The sequence below is a fragment of the Alexandromys fortis genome, unplaced genomic scaffold (genome assembly GCF_014885135.2).
Source record: "Alexandromys fortis isolate MF-2015 unplaced genomic scaffold, M_Fortis_MF-2015_v1.1 scaffold_14, whole genome shotgun sequence".
Classification (NCBI taxonomy): Eukaryota; Metazoa; Chordata; class Mammalia; order Rodentia; family Cricetidae; genus Alexandromys; species Alexandromys fortis.
Window position 1 is genome coordinate 20,011,763 of NW_026067910.1, and position 26,050 is coordinate 20,037,812.

The following is a 26,050-nucleotide window of genomic DNA, read 5'->3' on the forward strand; positions in this document are numbered from 1 at the left end:
CTGATGTAGGTGCTTAAAGTACTTTAAGAAGTAGAACAAAAATTGCTGTCCTTACAGACTTTCTTCTACTCTGATAAATACAAGTAATGTTCGGTTTGCTTTTTTTTTTTAAAAGTCTGTTATGGAAAAATAAAAAGCGTAAATAAGGAGGAATGGGTAGGAGATAACTTTTACAAAAGGCCTTATATATTGTAATTTTCATGGACCTCATTGAATACATAGTTACAAGGAGACAATTCCAAAGGTGACTTCTCCAAAGGGGAGAGAATAATAGTGGTAATAGTGTCCCAGAAGCTAGATGAGAAGAAACAAGTTTTGGTGTATACAGAAATTTAAGGTAGTACTATCAGAATTTCTTTCTTTAAATGACTTTTATTTAGAGCTGAGGATATGATTCAGTTGGTAAAGTGATTCTTGTATAGGCATGCAATTTAAGTTCAGATTCCTAACCCACATCATAATGCAGGTTTAGCAGTACACAGCTGTAATCCCAGTACTAGAGGAGGTAGAGACAGGTGGATATCTGGAATTCAATGGCCAGCTAGACTGCCTAGCAAAGGCAGTGATTTCTAAGTTTAGTGAGAGATCTGATTAAAAAAAAAAAATAGAAAAAGAAAAAAAAAGGTAGAAAATTATAAGGAAGACAGCCTAATATTGGCTTCTGGTTTTCACATGCACATTTATACCACATATACCTGTGTATACCATATACTCCTACATAGGAAAACACACACATCAAAAAGAAAATAATTTTTTTCTCCAAAATTTTTAAAAGATTTTTTAAAATGCCTTTTTAGAAATTATGCTTTATGTGCTGAGTTTATGAGCTTAGTTGGTCTGGCATATAAGAAGCTCTGGGTTCCATACCGAGCCCCCCAGCATTGCCTAAACTAGATGTGACAGCACACAAGTTACTGTAATTCCAGCTCTTGAGAGAGCAGCATGAGAATCAGGGGTTCAAGATAATTCTCAGCTGCATAACAAGTTTGAGGCCAGCCTACAATACTCTGTTGTGCATACAAAGCAGGGAGAATTCTGGTTTGTTTCTATTTTTTTTTAATCTTTCCTAAACTTTTCAAGTTTTTTATTATATAACACTAGAACTTACTCTTGTTGGATAGTTCTCATTGTCATCAGACTGCCTACAGATCTCAAAGCAGGCAGGCAAATAGTGTAGAAATATTTTTTATTATAGCCAGAATTTTTCTGTATATGTATACATGATGTATATTCACCACATCTATGCCTGGTACCTACAGAGGTCAGGAAAGGGCCTCTGATTCCCTGGAAGTAGAGTTAAAGCGTTGTGGAACCACCGCATGGGTGCTGAGAATTGAACATAGGCACCCTGTAAGAGTAGCAAATGCTATAAATCACTGAGCTCTCTCTCCAGCCTCTAAAACAGATTATTTTTCTGATATTTGTTTGTAAAGGATATGAGACGCTGAATTTTTCTTGCATTTCTAGGTTGAACATCATATACGTTAACAATGAAATGGAGTGGTATCATTCTTTTGATATTTTAGTTCAGTTTGGATGAGCTAAGGAAAGAAATTTTGTAGTGTAGTCTCCTTAAAAATTGCTCAGTAACTCGGTAGGCAGACGCAGGCGGATCTCTGTTAGTTTTAGGCCAGCCTGGTCTACAAGAGCTAGTTCCAGGATGAGGCCCCAAAGCTACAGAGAAACCATGTCTTGAAAAACAACAACAAAAAAACAAACAAACAAAAAAACCAAAAACAGTAAGGCTGGAGAGATGGCTCAGTGGTTATGCGCATTGGTTGCTCTTCCAGAGAGCCCAGGCTTAATTGCCAGCACCTACATGGCAGCTCACAATTAATTGTCTGTAACTTCAATTCCAGAGGATCTGACACCCTCACACAGGCATACATGCACACAAAACATGTCCATAAAATAAAAATAATAAGCTATAAAACACACAATTTCAAAAAATACCATTATACATATACTTAGAATTTTTAAGTCTGGCTTTTATAATAAATTTTATGGTTATACAGAATTAAATATGGTGTGGTGTGGTGTGGACCTATCTAATATTGTTAATTTCTTTGTGAATTATTTTATCTGTTTAGTCATTAGTTTTCAGCTAAAACTTACTGAAGTTAAGAACAAGAAGTTGAAAAAAAATGTCCTTTTCCTCTTAAGTAAGGCAGGTTTTTAATAGAATATGTTGATGAGTCAAAATTTAATACAGGGAAGTTTTGTCACAAAATTGTTGAAAAACCATTTTTTTAAATGTTTAGAAATAGCTATGCTAAAGCTTGAGAGATGACTCAGTGAGCAAAGTGCTGTCACATAGGCATCGAGACCTGAACTCAGATCCTCAGAACCTCTGTGAGACCAGGCGTGATGGTACATTCCCAATCCCAGTGTGCCCGTGTGACACCAGGCGTGATAGCAACTTCCTAATCCCAGTGTACCCATGTGAGACCAGGCGTGCTGGCACGTTCCTAATCCCAGTGTGTTGACCGATGTTTCTGTCCCGCAACCGTTCAGTCCCAAAGAAATACACAGAGGTCTACATTAATTATAAACTGGTTGGCCTAGTAACACAGGCTTCTTATTAACTCTTTATTACATCTTAAATTAGTCCATAATTCTTGTCTGTGTTAGCAATGTGGCTTAGTACCTTTATCAGTGAGGTGATTTCATCTTGCTTCCTCTGCGTCTGGGTGATGACTGCAGACTGAGTCTTTCCTCTTCCCAGAATTCTCCTGTTCTTGTTGCCCAACCTCTACTTCCTGCCTGGTCACCCCACTTAACTACCTGCCTGGCTACTGGACAATCAGCATTTTATTAAAACAATACAGTGTGGCCAAGTGAGATGGAAGACAGAGATGGGAGAGTCTTTAAAAGCTTCAATATATAATGGTAAACAACAAAGATAACCCTGTTGCAAAACACAATGGAAGGAAAGTACAAGAACCTGAGGTTGTCTTCTGATTTAGACACACATCATTTAGACACATACACAGCATACATGAAAAGATAAAATAAGAAACTAGCTATGTAAGAAGCAGCACAGTTCTGTTTATTTTAATGTCTAAGACTTTGATAACTTGTAGGTTGTTTTTAAGAATTGTGTTCATTTTTATTTTATTTCTGTGGAGAGGTGACAACTCCAGATCATATGAAAGAGTGTTTGGGACTTTAGAATATACATAGCCGAGAGAAAGGAACACATTAACACTTGTACAAAATGTGCTTTTTAGATAATTCAGCAGCCTTCCCTGTAACTGAAGAAACTTCACTTGAGTCAGTGTCCATCCTCATTAGGTACATATTTTCCCATAATATGTAGATTTTTTTTATATTTTGGTTTATGGTGGTGTTAGTTTTATTATTGTTGTTGTTCTGTAATAAAACCCAGTAGCCAATTAACTTATAGACAGAAGTGTTTATTTGGGGCTTTTGGTTCCAGTAAAGTGCATAAGGATAGACACAGCATGAGAGCAAGAGTCATACATGGAGGCTGGAGTCTGAGGGCTCACATCTCAAACCTCAAACAGGAAGGAGAGAGAAAGAGAGCGAGCAAGCGAGCGCAAGCACTGGAAACCACACTTGGCTTTTAAAACCATAGAGCCAGTCCTCATTGACACACTTCTTCCAACAAGGCCACACCTCTGAAGCCTTTCCCAAATAACTGGGGATCAAGGATTTAAATGCTCAATACTTATGGAGGACATCTCATTTGAACCACCACATTCCACTTGTTGGCCAACATAGGCTTCTGACCATCTCATAATGCAAGAAAATACATTTAGTCTAATTTGATACTCTCCGTAGTCTTTTGGAGACTCAATACTGTTTTAAAATTTCTTCTGAAATTCAAGACTTGTCTCTCAGCTGTAAACCCCTGTAAAATCAAAAAAGCAAATACATCCTTCCAACATACAATGATACAAGATACACATTACTATTCATTCCAAAAGGAAGAAATAGAGTCATAGTGGGGAAACAGTAGACCAAAGTAAGACCAAAACCCAGCAGAGCAAACTCCAAATTCTGTAACTTCTTGTCTGATGTCAAAGTGCTTAGATGGCACTGTCCCTCCAGCTTTACTGCCTGCAAGATTAACTCCACCACCATCATGGGGGTGTCCAACACAAACCAGAGTTTACCTTCCACAACTTCAGACAATGGCCTCTTCAGGCCTCTATGCAGGGACCCCCGATCCCAGCCACACCTAGCCTCAGTGACTCTCTTAAACTGCAGAGGAAGTTTATCTTCCATGTATCCTTCATGATCCAGAGCCAGCACCTTGTGCTGCACTGCCAGGGAGAGCTGCAAACATGGGATGAGTTCTGTCCCCCTGCCTTTAACCACAGCAGCACTTGTTGTTTTTGTTGCTTTATAGGAACAGAATTTTTTTTCTCACAAGTTGGGAACTTTGTTGGCTGGTGTCTTGTCCTAAGGGCACCCTTCACTTTATTCCACCGCAGACTTTTTAATGGTGTGACAATATTCTTAACAGTTATAGCCTCTTCCCCAGCTCAAGCCACAGCTATAACATTTAGCTTGGCAGTGTCTTTTTTTTTTTCTCTCCAAACTATAAATTTTGCATTTCTTTCTACCTCATTTGTTCCTTTTCATTGTAGACTTACATATGAATGATTGCTAATAACCATGCAACAGCGCTGATATTAGGCTATATTGAAATCTCTACCAAAGAAATTAGTCCGTGACTTTTAAATTTAGCCTTAGGAAAGTTCTTAGGGATAAGGTTTAAAAAAAAAAAAAAAAGCAGCCACATTAGCTACCAAAATATCCGGAGTGGTCTCTAGCCTACTTGTTAATATTGTTTATCTGAAATTACTTGCATTGGACCTCTACTTTTCCATAGCTCAAAGTCCTATACTATACTATACTGTACTGTACTGTACTATACTATACTACACTACACTACACTACACTACACTACACTACACTACACTACACTACACTACACTATCATGGTCAACTAAGCTCCCATCAAGTTTTGCAAGTGTTCACTACTTTTCTAGTTTAAAGTTCCATATTCCTCTAAAAACCAGCATAGTCAAGTTGGTCAAAGCAGTAGCCTTCTCCTTGGTACCAATTTCTTTATTAGTTACTTTTCTGTTTCTGTGATAAATACCATGACCAAGACAACTTTCAGAAAAGTTTATTTTGGACTTAGAGTTCCAGAGGGTTAGGGTTCATAATTTTGGGGACAACATGACAGCAGGTAGCAGATGTAACAGCTGGAGGCTGAGAGTTAAGAACTCAAATCTCAAACTAAAAACAGAAAGCAGAGTGAACTGGGAATGGCATGTTGCCTTTGAAACTTCAAACAGTTCAGCAAGGCAACATTTAAATGTCTTAACAGGACTACCAACTAGGGACCAAGTGTTCAGATGCCCAAGGCTTACGGGGAGCATCTCATTCAAACCACCACAGCTAGTATTAACCATTTCCTCATTGAAGGTGCTGTTTCTTCATATTCTTTTAGATTTTTCACAAAATTATTATTTCATAATCAATATTATCAATAATAATCGGTTATTTTTAATGAGTTGTTTTAAGATTAAATTTTAAAAAGCTTGTAGTCAAATTTATTACAAAGTAAATATTCTGTATGATGCAGCTCCAAGGCTTGTAAATAAATAGTGCTTTTTGACATCCTACATATGGTCAAGCTTTCTTAGACTATGGAGTTAAACTGACATCCACTGGAATTAATAATTCTTTTAGAAGAAGTAAAATAACAGTAAGCAATGATTACTTGATATATCTCTTTAATGATATACTAAAAATAGCTTTTTCTTTTACCCTATTTTACCCTCAGCTCTATAAAAGTATTACAAAACAAGAAAACAAAGACATCTTTTGTTAGATGCGTGACTTAACAACTGAAGTTTATACTATTATTGTAGCTGAAAAGCTAGAGGCAGAATTCAGTCTCACATTCTGTTCAATTCACGTTAACTCTCCATAATTTGAATCTCTCTTCTTTCCTGTACTTAACCTCCTTTATTACCACTGTTGCTTCACATTGAGCAAAATTTGCATACACAATAATTTTTATTCTTGAATGTCCAAAAGACTAAAATTTTTTTGTCACTTAAGAATAGATACTTTGTTTGGAAGCAATTAGTTTAATACTTCCATTCAAGTCATATTAGCTGACTGATGAATTGTTAACCTCCCAGCATATGGAAAGCATTACTCAAAAATTCATTTTGTTGTTCTCTCATGGAAAATAACTCTAAATACAGAACAAGAATCTGTTGTTTCTGTCCTCAAGAGTTAGACATAAAATATGAACCACTTGAAAGTTTGCAACTCAAGTGTATTAATCAGCCAGGACTGTCGTTTGAAAAAAGAAAAGTTCCGTCAAGCAGGCAGCTTAAACAGCAGAAATTTATTTTTTCACAGTTCTAGTCAGAAACCTGAGATGGAGTCATGAGTGTGATTTCTTCCTTCTTAAAAACAAAGGCTCTGTTATGTGCCTCTTCCTTTGGCTCATGAGTAGAGGCTTTCTCCCTCCATTTTCAATCTGTCTGTATCTGTCTACATATCCTGTTCTTTAAAAAATAAATTACTATTTTCTGTGTTTCTATATCCATTGCTGGTGGGAATGCAAACTTGTGCAACCACTCTGGAAAGCAGTGTGGAGGTTTCTCAGGAAATTTGGGATCAACCTACCCATGGACCCAGCAATACCACTCTTGGGAATATACCCAAGAGAGGCCTTATCACACAACAAACGTATATGCTCTACTATGTTTATAGCAGCATTGTTTGTAATAGCCAGAACCTGGAAACAACCTAGATGCCCTTCAATTGAAGAATGGATGAAGAAAGTATGGAATATATACATATTAGAGTACTACTCAGCAGTAAAAAACAAGGACTTCTTGAAGTTTGCAGGCAAATGGATGGAAATAGAAAACACCATCCTGAGTGAGGTAAGCCAGACCCAAAAAGAGGAACATGGGATGTTCTCACTCATATTTGGTTTCTAGCCATAAATAAAGGACATTGAACCTATAATTCGGGTTCTTAGAGAAGCTAAATAAGAAGGAGAACCCAAAGAAAATCATATAGGCATCCTCCTGAATATTAAACTTCATCAGGCGATGAAAGGAGACAGAGACAGAGACCCACATTGGAGCACCGGACTGAAATCTCAAGGTCCAAATCAGGAGCAGAAGGAGAGAGAGCACAAGCAAGGAACTCAGGACCGCGAGGGGTGCACCCATACACTGAGACAATGGGGATGTTCTATCAGGAACTCACCAAGGCCAGCTGGCCTGGGTCTGAAAAAGCCTGGGTCAAAACTGGTCTCGCTGAACATAGCGGACAAGGAGGACTACTGAGACCTCAAGAACAATGGCAACGGGTTTTTGATTCTACTGGACCTATTGGTTTCGTGGGAGCCTAGGCAGTTTCGTGGATGCTCACCTTAGTAGACCTGGAGGGAAAGGGGAGGCGGCGGTGGGGAAGAGACAGAAATCTTTAATAAATAAATTAATTAATTAATTTAAAAAAAAAAAATAAATTACTAATTCTTTGAGAACTGTGTTTTGAAGGCGGAGAAATGGTCCAGCCATTAAAATAGTCATCAATGCCATCTTGCTTAAACTGTTCTTTTTTGTCTTCAGATTGTTTGCAGTGATTTCTCCTGCCAAAACTTCCCAGTAACCTAGCAGTAGCAGTGAAGATGGGGTCGCTAGTGTCTAGTTTCTGTTTGAATGACCAGGACATAGTAAAGTTTTTTTTTTTAGTTTTTTTAGTGACTTTACATCTTTGTAGCTTATAGGTTTTTATCCTTTGTCATATGTGGAGCTTGTGATGATACTGCTAAAGGCTGTTACAGTTTTGTGGTTTTTTTTTTTTTAATTCTCTCCACAAAGAGAGTTTGTTTTGAGGGGATATAATGTTCTTCTCCCTCTCCTCTCATTCCTTTTTATTTTCCTTTCTTTCTTCCCATCTTCCCTGTTAACCTTTCTGACTAGTAGTCTATACTCTTGACTAGCTGTTGGACCACTTAATTTTACTCTGGCTGTATATTTTTGCATTGCTATATTGGCTTTGCTATCCAAAGTATAAAGCTGGCCTTAGGAGAGTTCTTTGTAGAACAGACCACATATAAATTAATGCGTGTGCGTAAGAGAGAGATCTTTCTCATTGGTACCGGCAGAGTTTTTAAATTGGCCTTTACATTATAAGAAATCAAAACATTTCGTTAGTGCTTTTATTTTTTAGCATAATATTTTTATTATTTAGAAATTTTACATAATGCACCCTGATCACCCTACTTTAAAACTTTTAAAATATTTATCTCCTTTCTCTCTCTCTCTCTTTCTCTCTCTCTCTCTGGTATAAAAGCTTTGGAAACAATGAATAAGGATAGCTAAGAATTTTAGCGTTTTATTCTACGTACTAACAAAACAAAGAAACTACGTGGGTTGTTAATTTTTTTTTGTCCACAGATCACCATGAAAAATAGTTTTTAAAAGATTTTTTTGTTTATTTTTGGGTTTTTTATTGGTTGTTGGTTTGTTTTTGAGACAGGGATTCTTTGTATAGCTTCAGAGCCTGTCCTGGAACTAACTCTTACAGACCAGGCTGGCCTCAAACTCAATAGAGTTTGAGGCCTCTGCCTCCCGAGTACTGGGATTAAAGGCGTGTGTACTACCACCACCCTGCTACTCTCAAATTTTTAATACATGTGTTCTGCATGTTTTATAGTCTCTTGGGTTCAGGTCTTCTAAATCTACCATAAGCATATGTACTGGGTATACATATGTTATATGGTAATCTTTGTACCAAGGCATTAGGAAATCTGTTTATAGATGAAGGAACTTAGGTTCAGAGGTGGTCTCACAGCTACATTACAACTATATGTAATAAAGTCACTGTACTTGATTATCCATCCCCTGCAGAAATTTAAAGCCAGGCGGTGGTGGCACACACCTTTAATCTCAGCACTTAGGAGGCAAAGGCAGGGCGGATCTTTAGTTCGAGACCAGCCTGTTGGCAAGAGCGAGTTCCAGGACAGGCTCCAAAGCTACAGAGAAACCCTGTCTCGAAAGACGAGGGGGGGGGCCTTATAATGTAATATTTTTTTATCTTGTTGGATATTTTATTAGTACTTTTGTCCATTAAAATTTTTTTAATTATACACACTTGAATTTTAAAAAAATTCTTCTTTAAACTTTAGGTATAACCAAGAAAGACATGTAAATTGGTTTGCTTCTTTGTTTTCATACATTTGTAATCTTTGGGTCTATTTTGTACAATAACCTTATAGTAATAATATATTTATAGTTAGATCTGTATAACTATTTTTATATTACTTTATGACATAATAATTCATTAGTAAAGGAATGCAACCAAGATTTTAAATTAATATACAATTCATCTTGGAGTAATATTGTGTTCATTTCTTTTAAGTATTTTGGGGTTAACACATCCTTTAAAGTGGGATTTGATTTTATCTTGAATATGCTCTGTATAAAGGTGACTTTTCTAGCCTAGATATAAAATGTTGTTTATTTTATTTTTAATAGGAAGTACTGATTCATTTTTTGATAATTACATCAATTTACAAGAATGATTTTGTTTTATAACTTAAGGGTAACTTATTGGCAGAAAATATACAAATAATTTTTCTATCGTTATCCAATTGGGACTACATCTAACTTGAGATTTATTAAAAATAGTTCGTGTAAATTATTTCAATTATTTTTTCTTCTTGTTACAGGAGCTAGAGTTAATGCCAAAGACAGCAAATGGTTGACACCTTTACACAGAGCAGTTGCATCTTGTAGTGAGGTATGATATTTCTCTTAGTCAATTGTATATAAAGAAACACTAAGTAAGCCTGCATGGGTCCATCTTTAACTGAAGAAAAAAAAACTACTAAAATATCTAGGCTGGTCATTTTATTCCAGAATTTGTACAAACTAAGTTAATTGTTGGATTTCTCCTTTTGTGTGTAAGGCTCTTGGAGTCTGGAGTAAACAAGAGTAGAAACCCTATTTCAGTCCCTCCAAGAGAAAGCGTTTTTCTATTTTATTTATTTATTTTCATTTTTATTGGTATTTTGCCTGTATGAATGTCTGTGTGAGGGTGTCTAATCCCCTGGAACTGGAGTTGCAGATAGTTGTAAGTTGCCATGTCGGTGCTGGGAATTGAACCTGGGTCCTCTGGAAGAGCAACCAGTGCGCTTAACCACTGAGCCATCTCTCCAGCCCTACAAAGCATTTTTCTAACACATAATCCTATTTGAGTATTTTCTTTACTACTTCATAATACTCTGTCCCAAGGGTATGCTGAACATACTGTCATCAGTATATAATGACTAGTTTTAAGGGTTTATTTGAACATTGAAGTTAATTTCAGAAATAATACTTTTAAGTGCATTTTTGTGACTGTCGTGTGCATATGTATGTCTGCATTCATATTCACATGTGTGTGTATGTGAGTGTGCTTGCATTAGTATGCACATGCATGTGGAAGCCCAAAGTTGACATCAGACATTTTTCTTGGTCACTATCCACTTTATTCATTGAAATAGGATTTTTTGGTGAACCAATTCTAGCTGGGTAGCTAGCTAGCTTGCCCTGGATATTTCTTGTTTCTGCCTCCAAAGTGCTAGGATTACAGGTAGCTGCCACACCTACCTGGCTTTTTATTTTATAACGGTTCTAGGGATCCAAACCTGGGTCTATACATACTCGTACCTCATCCAACACTGCACTGTGTCTCCAACTCTTAATTCCCTTTTCAGTTTGAAAAGTATTGTCTTAGTGAGTGTGAGTTTTCTCCCATGGATAAAAGACTCTTTCCTGCTTATAGTTCTATGTGCTGTTTATACATTAAGATAACCGATATATTTAGAAAGTTTTCTTAATGTGTTTTTCATCTTCTAGACCTTATAACACCTTTATGAGAACAGATGTTTGAAGGCAACTGTTTTTTTCTTTTTCTGTCGTTTTGCTGCTTCATTAAAGTGCATGAGATACTTAACTTGCCCTTTCACGTCTCTTTTTATTCAGCTTTCCATATCCCCAGAGGCAGCTAGAGTTATTACTTATATACTATCATTTTCCCTGTTGTAGAATTTTGTAAAATTGAATTAAACAATATGTACTGTTGTTTTGATTTCTACAACATAACCTTTTTAAGATTTGTTGATGCTGCTGATATTAATAATGAGTTCCCTTTTATTTGTGAATAGTATTATACAGTTTGCCTTTCTGATTTCTTATTGGGTAGATATTTATATATTTGATTTTATGGCTGTTCAAAAGAAACTTACATGAGTAGTTGTCCTTGTTGGGTTTGTTTTGTTTATGCAGCTTGACAGAGCATGTCATCTGAAGAGTTTTTTTTTTCTCTCTCTCTTTTTTTTTCTTTTGAGACAGGCTCTTACTCTGTAGACTGATATCAGACTCCTGATCCTCCTGCCTCAACCTCCCAAGTGCCAGGGTTATAGATGTGTATCACCATACCCAAGCTTGGTGTGCTGTGTGCTGGGGGTGAGGGGTGGGGAGTGTTTTGCTGGCATGTATATCTGTGTACCACATACATGATTTGTGCCCATGGGTACCATAAGAGGGTATCAGATTTCCTGGGACTGAAGTTACAAATGATTGTAAGCTGCTGTGGGTTCCGTGAAACAAACCCAGGGCCTTTTCAAGAGCAACCAGCACTCTGAACTGTTCGGCCCTCTCTCTAGCCCCAGAAGAGGGAATCTTTATTGAGAAAATGGTGTTAAGATTTTGACCTGTAGGCAAGTCTGTGGGGTGTTGTCTTGATTGATGATTGATGTGGGAGGGCTTAGTCCACTATGGGTGGCACATCCCTAGGCAGGTCATTCTGGTTATTTAAGAAAGCACACTGAACAAGTGGGGAAGAGCAAGCAAGTAAGCAGCACTCCTCCATGGCCTCTGCTTACCTGCCTCCAGGTTCCAGCCTTGAATTCCTGCCCTGACTTTCTTTCATGATAAACTTTAAGATGAAATAAACCTTTCCTCACTAAGTTGCTTTTGGGTCATGTTGTTTAGTCACAGCAGTAGAAACCCTAACTAACTAAGACAGCATTCTTGAAAAGGTCTTGTTTATTTTCTCTAAATGGAATGGAATTGTAGGGGCCATAGGCCTCTTTGTATCTTTGATACACTGCTTAACTTCCTCAGCAAGTTAGTAGATTCCTGAGCATTTTTCCAGTTCTTCTGCTTACCCTATTAAATACTACTGCTGTTTCCTGTATTTCAGACAATCTGATTGTTCTTTATTTCAAAGACCAACATTATGCTTATGCCATTTAATCATCCTTGAACCCTTGTTATTTTATTCACACTTTAATGCTCTCTGTGTGCACTAGGTAGTAATATAACAATTAGGAAAAGAGTGACGTTCAGGTAGTATCCTCTTTCTCCTAGACAGGAGCACCAAGGGGCAGTTTTACAAAACTTGAATCATGTCTTGTAAGTGATAGAATTAAGTTCTTTATATGTGCCCAAGAGTGAAAGCTGAGTCATATAGTAGTTCTGTTTTAAATTTTTAAAGAACCCTCAAGCTAATATTCATAATGGCAGTATTAATTTTTACCTTCAGCAGTGAATGTGGATCCTTCTTTCTCTACGTCGTCCTCAATATATGTTGACTGTGACAAGCAGAGCCAGTGAGCTGTGAGCTTGACCAGCATCTGCTGGGAGGTCCTTCATCTATGTCACACCTGGAGGGTGTTGGAAGTTCTAGAAGGTCCTTAAGAGCATTGGCCAGTGGCTAGCTCTGACAGTGACAGCTCTAACTCATCAACTGTGCAAGAAATTTGAAGGTCTCAGGAGCCAGAGTCAAACAGTGGCCAGTCTCAGTCTTTTTGCTGATGGGGATCAGTGCAGTGACTTGATGTCAGGGAGCTTTGTGTCAGAGAGCACAGTGGCCACCTCCAGTTTTGTACCGATCCAGTTGGTGTTAGCTTTGCACTTCCAGGGCTCACAGCTTAGGGCTGATTCATTAACTTATCAGAGAATCTATCTTAGGCTTGGCTCCTATCTGAGTTAGCTGCCTTATGACTAGCTCCTTAACACAGCTTGCTAACATTACTTTTTTTTTTTCAAAATCACATAGAATGGTTTTACATAAAATAGTTCTAGTTATGTTCCCAGCACTGCCTGATTTACTTATTTAGATTTATTTACTTTGACTTTATGTGTCTTGAGTGTTTTACCTGCAGAGTCCAGATAAGAGCACTTGGTTCCCTGGAACTGGAGTTCCAGGTGTTTGTAAGCTGCCATATGGGTGGGTGCTTGGAGCCAAACCCAAGAGCAGCAAAATACTCTAACCTCTGAGCCGCCTCTCCAGCCTCGGTTGTTAGATTTTTTGATGATAAGCCATTCTGAATAGGGTAAGAGTAGTTTGTATTTCCTTAATGGCTAGAGATATTGAATACTTTTTTAAATCAGTCATTGACTGTTTGTGTCTCTTTTAACTGCTCAGTTCCCTTACCCATTTGTTGATTGGCAGTTTTATTTTCATGGTATTTAATTTTTTGAGTTATTGTAAATTCTGGATATTAATTCCTTGCGTGACATGTAGCTGAAGAGGTTTTTTCCTATTCTGTGCTGTTTCCTCTGTTGATAGTATCTGTTGCAGTTAAATTTTCATAAAGTCTGATCTGTTGATACTTAAGGCTAGTTACTGTGCTGATAGTGTTTATTCAGAAAATTCTTGAGTATTTTCTGTTTTATTTAATTCAGTGTTTCAGGTTTTAAATTAAGGAATTTGATCCATTTATAAATTTATTTTTTTGCAAAGTGAAAAATTAATCTGATTTCATTCTACCGCAGATAGGTACCCAATTTTGAGAACACCATTTTTTGAATAGACTGTCATTCTTTCAAATATGAGCTTATTGTCAAAATTAAGTGGGCATAGCTTTGTCTTTTATTTCTGAGTCCTCTTTTCTGTTGATTGTCCTTCCTGTTTTTATGTCAGTACTAGACTGTCTTTATTACTATAGTGATAGTACAGGTTGGGATCAGGTATTGTCATACCCCCAGCAATATTCTTAATGCTTAGGATTACTTTGGGTATTTGTAGTTTTTTTGTGGTTCTATATGATTCTTTGTTTTCTTTTTCTAAATATATTCAGTGTGACAGTACACTTACTGATTTGTGTGATCTGTTAAATATAACATTAGATTTTTTATAAATAATTGCACTAAATCTGTATTCTTTTTTTGTAATACAGCCATTTCCACAATATTAATTCTACAATCCAAGAGTATGGAAGGTCTTTCCATCATCTGGTACCTTCTCTGATTTCCTTTTTCATTGTCTTGAAGATTTTGTTGTATAGAGGTCTGTTCACTCTTTGATTGGGTTATGTTCCTAAATATTTCAAGTTTTTTGGAGTTATTTTGAATGGAATATTTTTATAATTTATTTCTATGAGAGTACATTGGTGGAAAATATGAAGGCCACTGGGGTATTTTTTATGTTGGTTTGTGTATTCTGCAACTTTGCTATGTTTATTAGATCACAGAACTTTCTAGTAAATTACATAAGGTCTTTTAAGTCAAGGGTCATGCCATCTACAAATAAAAATTATTTGACTTCTTCCTTTCTTATTTTTATCTGTCTTCTGTGTCTTTCTTTTGCTTAGCTAAGACTTTGATACTGTATTAAATAAGACATAGGAGAGTGGGCATTTTTATGTCTTAGAGGAAGTGCTCTCAGTTTGCCTCTGTTTACTATAATGTATGCTATAGCTTTGTTGTATATATTCTATTAGTTTGAAGTATATTCCATCTATTCCTAATATTTTCAAAACTTTATCATGAAAGTATATTGTATTTTGTCAGTGGCCTTTTTATCAAAAATCAAAATGATTATGTGGGTTTTGTCCATAAACTCATTTATATAGTGTATTATATTTATTAATGTATGTATGTGAACCAACATTGCCTTTCTGGGATGAAGCCCACTTGGTCATAATATATAATCTCCTTAATGTGTTCCTGAATTCTATTTGCAAGTTTTTTGCTGGGAATTTTTGCTTCTGTGTTCATTAAAGAAACTGGTCAGTAGTTTTCTTATTGTTTTTCTTTACATGGTTTTGACATAAGAATAATACTCACTTTATAGAGTGAATTTGATAATGCTCCTTCATCTGTTTTGTGGAACAAGTTAAGAAGAATTGGTATGAGATCTTCTTGGAAGTTTGATAGAGTTCAGTAGTGAATCATCTAGCTCTGGGATTTCTTTGATGGGAGAGAGGCCTTTGACTATGGCTTCAGTCTCCTTACTTGTAATGAGCCTTTTTTCATTATTGATACCTTCTAAGCTTAATTTTTTGGGTGTTAGTACATTTAGAAAATCTATTTCTTCTGGATTATCCAGAGTTATATTTAAAGTATAGTTTTTTATAATCCTCATAATGTTTTGCTGCTCTGTTGTAATGACACTCTTTTCATCTAAGAACCAACCCTGGTTGATTTTTGTATTTTGTTATTTTGATAGTTCTTTAATTTATTCCCTAAACTTTATTATTTCTTACCATCCACAGAGATATTTGCACTCCCATGTTTATTACTGCTTTAGTCACTATAGCAAGAAAAACTAAATGAACCTAGTTGCTCATCAAGAAATGACTATTAAAATTTTGTACAAATGGAATATTATTCAGCTTTAAAGAAAAATGAAATCACAATTTGAAGAAAAATGATGAACTTATAATAATAGTTGAGGTCACACAATTTTAGAAAAGAAAAATACTGCATTTTTTCCTCATGTGAACTCTGGTCTATAGTTTATATTTATATGTATTCATATATAATGTGTATAAACAAGCAATTATATGTATATACAGTATAACGTGTAAAAAGAACAAGAAAGGGAAGATATTAGGTGATGAGGAAGGGTGGAACGTAGGCAGAGGACACTTACATGAAAGGATATGAAGCTCATTGTTCTTCTAGTTTTAACTCATGGATTTGGAGTGGGGGTATGGTAGAATAAATGCATAAAAATAATAATTGATATTGAAAGTAAGACCCACAGCTGGAGTTCTTCGGCTTCAGAATGACTCTTCTAACTGTAGAAATTCACGTGATTTTTGAGTCTGTTTTCATTGTGTGATGTTTTTTATTTTCAAGTTCTCAACAATAAAGTTTTAATTATTTTTAAAAGGTCATAGTACTGAGATTCTGTTCTAGTTCTGTTGCTTTTTATTTTCGTATGTGATTTTGTACTTACCTACCAAAGATAGGATTATCACTGTAAGGACACAATTTTGCTGTTTAATTATGATTATATTTTTTTAATGCCAGTGACATAGTAAAGTCCTAAGAATCCTGGCAAACATCTGCTTTATAAAAGTGATAATGTAAGGTTTCCATGCGCTTCTAAGGATGAATTTTTTGGGATAGTAATTCTTAAGTTGCTTCCATAGTAACATTCCTGTTAAATAGCATTGTAATAAAAAACCTTTTCTGTAGTAATTTAATGAACCAGACCTAGTGATTTTTTCCACTTGGTAAATGTATGCATAATTTTTTGAGAGATAAGAAATGTCTTTTTAAGTTTTTATATTTAATATTTAAAAGTACATGTTATTTAAGCTATACAATGTATACGCTGATGTATTTTGCTAATAAGAAACCAGATGAACACTTAATGAAACACATGCATTTCTTTGTTTTTCCTTGTGCCTTTTAATAGAGTGCTGTGCTTTAGTGAGAAATGCGAACATTTGTTATCAGGATACATCTTTTTATGGCTCTAAGTACTATCATTCAATTAAAAATACTTTCTTAAATTGTCATTACTTATAGTAGATTCTTTTCAGAACTTTTTCTCACTATGTGTACATCTTTATAAATTCCTAAAAGTATTCACGCCTCTTGTTTAGGAAGCAGTACAGATACTTTTGAAGCATTCTGCCGATGTTAATGCTCGAGACAAAAATTGGCAGACCCCTTTACATATAGCTGCTGCTAATAAAGCTGTCAAGTGTGCTGAGTCTTTGGTGCCGCTTCTGAGCAATGTGAATGTATCGGATCGAGCAGGGAGGACTGCATTACATCATGCAGCTTTCAGTGGGCATGGTGAGGTAAGTGCATTCAATGAGAAACTGATTCTTTCTTCCAGCCTTTGATTATTAATGAATTTGCCCCCCCTTTTAATTCATTGAGTTCATAGGAAAAGCAAACAAAATATCCTAGCTTTTCTTTTCTAGTAATATAAGTGTTTTCAAATTTAAAAATGTATTTAGTACTTAATACACATACACTAGAATTTCATAATGGCCTAGAATGACAGCACTGTCTGCTCTAGGATAAACATAAGAGATGTTTTGTCATTGTCAAGAAAGTGCAGGGAGACAACAATTTCATTGTTCTTTCAGAAGGTAGGATAATAACAAAGAAAGGCAGTGGTGAAATGCTTTCTTCTATTTCATTATTAAGATTATTTCTTAGTGACAGAACCATCAGAAGAACAGATTAAGAAAATTAGTTGGGCTAGAGAGATAGCCCAGCAGTTAAGAGCACACTGGTTGTTCTTCCAGAGGTCCTGAGTGCAGTTCCCAGCAACCACATGGTGGCTCACATCCATCTATAATGAGATCTGGTGCCCTCTCTGTCATGCAGGCATACATGCAGACTGAACACTGTATGCATAATAAATAATAAATCTTCTTAAAAAAAGGAAATTAGTCACGACAGGACTGAGGAGATGACTCAGTCCCTAAGTACTTTCTGTGCAAGCCTGAGGACAGATCCTTAGCACCCATATAAAGAGCAAGGTGTGGTGGTGCACACCTGTAATCCCAGTCAGATCTCTCAAATTTGTCGGTCAGTCTGCCTACCCAAATTGGTAGACTCTAGGTGTGAGACCCTGTCTAAAAAAAAAAAAAAAAAAAAAAAAAAAAAAAAAAAAGAAAGAAAGAAAGAAAGAAAGAAAGAAAGAAAAAGAATGATTAGCATGGTGGGCAGTAGTGGTGCATTGCCTTTGATTGCAGCAGTCAGGGAAGCAGAGGGAGGCAGATCTCTTGAGTTCGAGGCCAACGTGGTCTACAGAATGAGTTCCAGGACAACCAAGGCCACACAGAGAAACCCTGTCCCATCATCCTCATCATTATAATAGGTGGAGCATGATGGATGAAAACACCCAATATCAACCTCTGGTCTCCACATGCACAAACATACACTAGCACACACACACAAACAGTAAACACAAACACTACACATAAAGTAGTTATGCTTTCATCTAGTATTGGCAAGCCTAGTTGAACCAGAGCTAGAACTTTGTCCAGCCTTACACATACTCCCCATCTTCGCCTACCTTCCTTCTTTCCTCTTTTTTTTCTTTTTTGCAGTTTTTCCTACTCTCTTCACTTCCCTTTCTTAATTAAAAATGAGATATTACTATGTTCCAAACTCCTTAATACTAGGCTATCCTCCTACCTTAGCCTCTTCCAAGCAGCTAAAACAAGTTGCACTTGACTGTACCCAGGTCCTAGTCCTTCAGTGTACAGACCCAAAACCACAAAATTTTAGAACAGCATTCTCAAGATCTTGCAGCTGGAAGCCTAGTGGCTTCTCATTTTAATGTGCCAAATCCTTGCATCAATTATAGCATAGATCACAAAATGGAGAAACAATCATAAATATTATAACATTATTTTTGATTCATTGTGTTATAATAGACTATAAATATTGAATTTGAAATATAACATTTGAAAATAGACTTTGTAATAATTTGATTTAAACATAGTGGATCTACCATGAGGAATAAAATTAAATTTCAGACATTACTGGTATGAGACAGTTCTTTACATTCTAATAACACTTTAGGCTATAAGTAGCAGTACTTCTTTTAAGTATTCCCAGCTTTAGACTTTCAAGGTTTGTACTTACTTAGATGTTCATAAAATATTGAATTGCAAAGGGGCATCTTAAAAGTAACTTCAGTAACACAGTGAACTCCCTCCCACGTTATCATATTATATTAAATGGCCTTTACTACTTTAGTTCCTTTCTACAACTACAGCCATTCAGTACCAAAGAAATGAAGTTAAATAATGAAGTTAAAACAAGGCATATTTATAAACAATTCTTCTTCTGAATCTCCATGAAAATATTTACTTTTATTCCAGATGGTCAAACTACTTCTGTCCAGAGGTGCCAATATTAATGCTTTTGATAAGAAAGATAGACGTGCCATCCACTGGGCGGCATATATGGGTATGTACTTTTTAAATTGACTTTTAACAATATATTTAGGGGAAATAATGCATTTTGGTTTTGGCATTTATGCAATTTTCTAAAGTATAATGATTAGTTATACTTTAGAACATGTAAAAGAGGTTTATTACAACAGTACACTGGATCCAGGCTATAAAAACAGAATAAAACAAGAGACATCTAAGATGATGTCCTGGGATATTTAACTTAAGATGGGTATTTACTAAAAGTTCGTTCTCATATCCATCCTTCTTTTTATTAGGTTATTAATAAGTTGTGTAGATGAATTGAGAAGCATCTTATTAAACTGGAGGTATAACTGAAATGACACTGTGTTTGCCTTGCATGAAAGAAAACTAAGCCTATTATGATCTAAGCACTGTGTGCGCGCGTGTGTGTGTGTCTTCATTTATTTGTACATGCATCTGTACATATGTGTCAGGTCAACTTCCAGTGTCATTTCTCAGGAGCTGTCTGCCTTATTTTCTGAGTCAGGGCCTCTAACTGGGACCTAGGTTATATTAGACTCACTGGCCAGAAGCCTAAGAGCTTTGCCTGTTTCTACCTCCCCAGCACTGGGATTATAAGTACACTCCCAAGTCTAGGGTGCCGTTTTGGTCACATATATTATTTTGATGGCCAAAACCTAAAAATGTAGTGTTTACTATCAAAAATATGTCCCTCTTCATATGTAATGAAATTTTTTTGTGTGTTAAAGGTAAGATAGCCAGAAAAAGTTCTGTTTCATCCTAAAGTCTGTTGTTCTATGTGGAGTTTTTTATGCTTAAGTTTTAAAGGCTTTCCTGAATATTCTATTGTCAGTTATTCATTGGGACAGTTTAAAACAGATTGTGATTTTAAAGAGTACATTTTGTGTTGAAAAGGTCTGCACAAACAATGGAGTATAGTAACCCTTTTACTTTAAAAAAATTTAGGTTTGACTTCACAGTTATTTTTATGAAATGAAGGGCCAGAATAATTTTGTGGCGTGCTTGAAGTTGAGCTTCTAAAATAGTTAAGTATGTGAATCTTGGCCTGGGCATAGCTTGGTTCGGATGTCCTTGATAAACTTAATTTTAACTCTAAAACACAGGTACCTTGTGTTTTACCTTGTGTTACTATACAGCACATTTTGTATTTACCTTGTGTTACTATAATGGAATACCTGAGATTGGGTAATTTATCCTGAGCAGAATTTCATTTCCTTCAAATTTTGGAGCTTTGGAAATCCAAGGTGAAGGTTCTGTTATCGGGTAAGTGTCTTCCTTTCTACTGTGTCATGTTGTGACGTGACGGAAGACATCACGAAAGAGAAAGAAAGAAAGATGTTAACTTTGGGTAGAAGAACAAGATTGAGTCAAGGTTAACACTAGATAAAATAGTGAATTGTAATGTTCTTAGTTGTTTTCTCTACAAATTTTTGTCAAAATTATTCTAGTTTCTTAGATTTTTTTTCAATTCTCTTGAATTATAGCATGAATTATTACTCATGCATTAATATGCTGTTAAATTTCTTAAAAGGTATTCACAATATGTTTAATAATTCCTATGTACTGATATGTTTGAGTTTGTTTGCTTGTTTTTGTAAATGTATTTTCAGGTCACATCGAAGTAGTGAAATTACTTGTATCTCATGGAGCTGAAGTGACATGCAAGGATAAGAAATCTTACACACCTCTTCATGCAGCAGCCTCTAGTGGAATGATCAGTGTAGTCAAGTACCTTCTAGATCTTGGAGTTGATGTAGGTATATAGATTGAGCAGTATAAATTAATGTATTCTTTGGTTTTACTATATTGTCAGAAATTAGGTTTGAAAGACAACAGTAATATCTTTGTCTTTTTACCAAATCTTTCCAACCCTTTAATTATCTAGTATCCTGATATGATCAACATATGTGTCTTAGTTACGGTTACTATTGTCTATGCTGAAACACCACGACCAAAAGCAACTTGGGGAGGAAGCGGTTTATGTGGTTTATGCTACCACATCACTGTTCGTTATTGAAGGAAGTCAGGGCAGGAATCTGGAGGCAGGAGTTAATTGAGAGGCCTAGAGGATTGCTGCTTACTGCCTTGCTCCTTACAGCTTGTTCAGCTCTCTTTCTATAGCACCAAGGACCACCTTCCCAAGAATGGCACCACTCACGATGGGCTGGGCCCTCTGCATCAATCATTAAATTAAGAAAAGTGCCCTATAGGTTTATCTACACCTGATCTTATGGAGTCAGTTTCTTGATTGAGTTTCCCTCCTCACATACACAGATGTGTCAAGTTAACATAAAACTAGCCAATATAATAGGTAATTAGTCAAAATATATAAATAGTTAAAATCCATTCCAAAGAGGAATGATTTTCCCAAAGCTTTTCTTTTCCATCACATTTCAGGTCCTGTAGCTCTGTTTCTTCCAGTTCTCTGGGAGCCAGCAGATCAGACACATGTTGACTAGGCAGCTGTGTTACTGTCAGTTTTCTGAGTAGTAATTCTACCTTTATTTAAATGACTGTAGCAGATCACAGTATGGGATACTGACAAAAGCAAAGAAGGAAGACAATATACTTATTAACCAAATATACATATTGACTACTATAAACACTATATAGTGATACCATTCTGATTAGGAGGGAATATTCTTGGTATATATTTGATCCTTGAATAAGAATACATGTAGCTTTTTTTATGCCATTATTTAAATACATGTCCTTTACTTCTTCTTTTATTTTATTTACTCTTATTTTGTTTTGGGAACAGTCTCATTGTGTAGCCCAAGTTGACCTCAAATTTGGAATCCTCCAGTCTCAGCTTCCAAGTGCTTGGGTTATAGGTCTGTGCCACCATCTTTTTCCTAATATCATTTACTCTTATTGTATGTAGGGACATGTTGATCAAACTTAACTGGTTCTTCAAAGCAGTGGATAAGGAGAAAGGACAATGCAAGGAGAGGGAAGCAATAAAGTTAATGTTATTCTAGTTAGACCAGACATGACAGGGCTATGGAGCTGCATTATCTGAGGACTGTGAGAAACCCTGTACTGAAAAACAAGGAAGAAAGACGTTGAAAATGTGGGAAATAGAAGTTGCCAAACACCCAGATATATGCTTGAGTGGGATCCTGAAAAGTACAAGATGGGTAAAAGTTTCAGTTTTGTTCAATAGTACCTGTAGCTCTGTTTCAACCAATTAGCTTAGTGGCCTTAAAAGATGTGAGAAATAGATGAAGGAAGCATTCTTGTTTCTGCTCGCATTTATAATAAATTCTCTCTTAGCTCAAAGACTTGAAAATATGTTGTTTTTAAAATAACTCTTGTGGAGGAATTAAACATTGTATGTGTGAAGTACATTCTCTAAGTGTATGTAACCCATTGAACACTAAATTGTTTACTGTTGTGTTTATTATGTTAAAAGAACCTTAACACCTCACCTTTGTATTTATCCCTTTTTCTTTAACTAATAATTTAAAATAGCTTATAGTAGTAATGAAAGAACTACTTAACATTCACATTTTTTCCTATAGATGAACGAACCAAATGCCTATGGAAACACACCTCTTCATGTAGCCTGTTATAATGGACAAGATGTTGTTGTGAACGAGCTCATAGACTGTGGTGCTAATGTAAATCAGAAGAATGAAAAAGGTTTCACACCTTTGCACTTTGCTGCTGCATCAACACATGGAGCACTGTGTTTAGAACTCCTGGTTAGCAATGGGGCCGATGTCAATATGAAGGTATGAAAGAAAATTAGAGTCCACACTTTTGGTACTTAGTTAACTGTCTAAAACAATATTCATAACACAGACCATCCAGAATTAAAAAGACATTCTGCTAAACTTAAGAACATGAATAAGGCCAGACATGGTGGCGCACACCTTTAATCAAGATCTCTGGAGGTAGAGGTAGATGGATCTCTGAGTTGAGGCAAGCAGAACTACACAGTGAGACCCTGTCTCTACTACTACCCCCTCCAATAAAAGAACATGGATAAATCTCTAAAATACTATGCTGAATCAGATAAAGAATTTAATACATTTTCCATCTATGCAAGATTCTAGAACAGATGGAATTCTGCTTATTTGGAGTTCCAGAATTTATAGTCAGAGGGAACATAACAGATCAGTTGTTGCCCATGGGAAGGAAGGATCGTCTGGGCAAGGGGCATGAGGAGACCTTACAGGGTAACAGTGCTGCTTTGTTCTTGGAAGGCATTGTGTAATGTAGATACGCACTTGTGAAATAGCACCAGGGTTCTTAAGACTAGTGCGCTTCGTAATGTGTCAGCTTCCTGTTAGAAGGAAACAATAACTTCGTGTTAGAAGGTGTTGAATATTGAATGATACACCCTGATTGTCACATTGTGATGACAGCTGTGACTAACGCTAAAGCATCAAATAATTGTATCGATAATGTGATTAAAAATATGGAGTTAAATGTTGGTGATAGAATTCAGATATGTATGTGGATATTCATGCTGTAGTACTGTTTTGAAATTGTTCTCATTTCTGAAATTTTTGTTATAAAATTTTTCATAGTGTTAGGATGAAAATGTTATCTTTTTACACATAAAGAATAGTCGTTTGGGTATTTGTTCATAATTGCTTTCAGGAGTAAGCATTTTAGAAATATGTTAAAATTCAGGACTCAAAATAAATTTATTTTCACTGTGTAATTCTGTGAGAAACATCAGTAACCAATATTTCAAGCATTATTATTTCATAGTATATAATTGTTTTACATTGTTAAAGATGATTTTTCACTGTTTCTTCCTGTATTCATTCATCAGTTTATCACTTAAAGTACCTGATAAACCCTATCTTGTGTTATGAAGAAAACCACAATCAATCAAATTTGAATCTTGTAGGATTAGTAGAAATTTATAAGCTTAAAAATAATGTTTATGGAGAATTTTAGCTCCTTCTGAACATAAATGTACATGAACACTGCCTTTCCTAACTGAGAATACTAACCAACACAAGAGAAGTGAAGCACCATTGAGTCTAATGGGAGTTAGTTCATTCTCTTCTCTTTCAACTGAGACAATTTTATTTACTTCACACTCAAGGAAGGAAGACCAGAAAGTATCACTTAAGAGCCTCTATTACACTTCAGGCTAAGCTGTCCTTTTTAATTTCTTTTTATGTATATGGATATTTTGTTTGCATATACGCCTTGGACCCATGGAGGCCAGGAGTGGGAGTCAGATCCCCTGGAACTGGAATTACAATTGTGAGTCACCATGTGGTTGCTGGGAGTCAAACTGGGACCACCGGAGCACATAGTTGCTGAGCCATCTCTCAAGCCTCTAGGCTATCTTTTTAAAGAATTCACCTCTAGGGACTGTAGAAATACTCAGCTAGCAGGCCTGGGGACTCTAGGCCAATGATAATCCCTCTCTTAAAAAACAAAGTGGGTGGCGCTTGAGGAACAAACATGTGTTGTTCATTGGCTTCCATGCATACACATTCACATTCATTTGGACACAAAAACATGTGCAAAATTTATACATTTAAAGATAAGTATAATGACGCACACTATAATCCTAACACTTGGGAGCTAAGGGATGGTGATTTTGAGGCCACTGTGAGGTATATAGCAATATCCTGTCTCAGTTAAAAAGAAAACATACGTGTATGCATGTATATGTATGTTTTCAATCCTCAAGTCTATGACAGCCTAAGAAGAGCCAGCTTCTGGCTATAGGCAGGGTTAAAAGAAAAATTTCACAGCATTATGAAGTTAAAACCTTTTTCTATCTGAGGGATTTTTTTTTTCTTAGGAAAAAAATGACACATTCACACCTGTTCTCTTGGATTCCTTCTTTATTCTCACACTTGCCTTCTCTTGGGATGTTACAGTGTTACATTCTCTGCTTTCTCAATTCTATCTCTCATTTTAGCTCTGTCTTTACTCTTTTTTTTCAGTTTTGTTTATTGATATTTATTTAGCTCTACATTTTTCTCTGCTCCCCCCTCCCTCTTTCCTCCCCCTTTCAACCCTCCCCCAAGGTCTCCATGCTCCCAATTTACTCAGGAGATCTTGTCTTTTTCTACTTTCTACTTCCCATGTAGATTAGAGTTCTATAAGTCTTTCTTAGTATCCTCATTGTTGTCTAAGTTCTCTGGGATTGTGGTTTGTAGGCTGGCTTTCTTTGCTTTATGTTTAAAAACCACCTATGAGTGAGTATATGTGATAATTGTCTTTCTGTGTCTGGGTTACCTCACTCAAAATATGTTTTCCAACTCCATCCATATTCCTGCAAAATTCAAGATGTCATTATTTTTTTTCTGCTTTGTAGTACTCCATTGTGTAAATGTACCACCTTTTCCTTATCCATTCTTCAGTTGAGGGGCATTTAGGATATTTCCAGGTTCTGGTATGACAAACAAAGCTGCTATGAATATTGTTGAGCACATGTCCTTGTGGCACAATTGAGCATCCTTTGGATATATACCCAAAAATGGTATTACTGGGTCTTGAGGAAAGTTGTTTCCTAATTTTCTGAGAAATCACCACACTGACATCCAAAGGGGCTGTACCAGCTTGCATTCCCACGAGCAATGCAGAAGTGTTCCCTTTCACCCACACCTCTCCAGCATAAGTTGTCATCAGTGTTTTGATCTTGGCCATTCTTACGGGTATAAGACAGAATCTCAGAGTTGTTTTGATTTGCATTTCTCTGATGACTAAGGATGTTGAGGATTTCCTTAAATATCTTTCAGCCATTATAGATTCCTCTGTTGAGAGTTCTCTGTTTAGGTATGTACTCCCTTTTTATATTGGATTATGTGATCTTTTGGTGTCCAATTTCTT

At 36.1% G+C, this 26,050-nt stretch overlaps 1 protein-coding gene across 3 annotated transcripts in view; it reads left to right on the forward strand.

Annotated features, from left to right (window-relative positions):
- The window catches only part of Ankrd28 (ankyrin repeat domain 28), a 141,146-nt gene that overhangs the window by 80,766 nt on the left and 34,330 nt on the right, over positions 1-26,050 (forward strand). For all 3 annotated transcript variants that reach the window (XM_050138015.1, XM_050138016.1, XM_050138014.1), the window contains exons 4-8: positions 9,749-9,819; positions 16,910-17,110; positions 19,157-19,244; positions 20,845-20,987; positions 22,759-22,971. In XM_050138015.1, the coding sequence (XP_049993972.1) occupies positions 9,749-9,819; positions 16,910-17,110; positions 19,157-19,244; positions 20,845-20,987; positions 22,759-22,971 (716 nt within the window). The remainder of the gene's footprint in view (positions 1-9,748; positions 9,820-16,909; positions 17,111-19,156; positions 19,245-20,844; positions 20,988-22,758; positions 22,972-26,050) is intronic.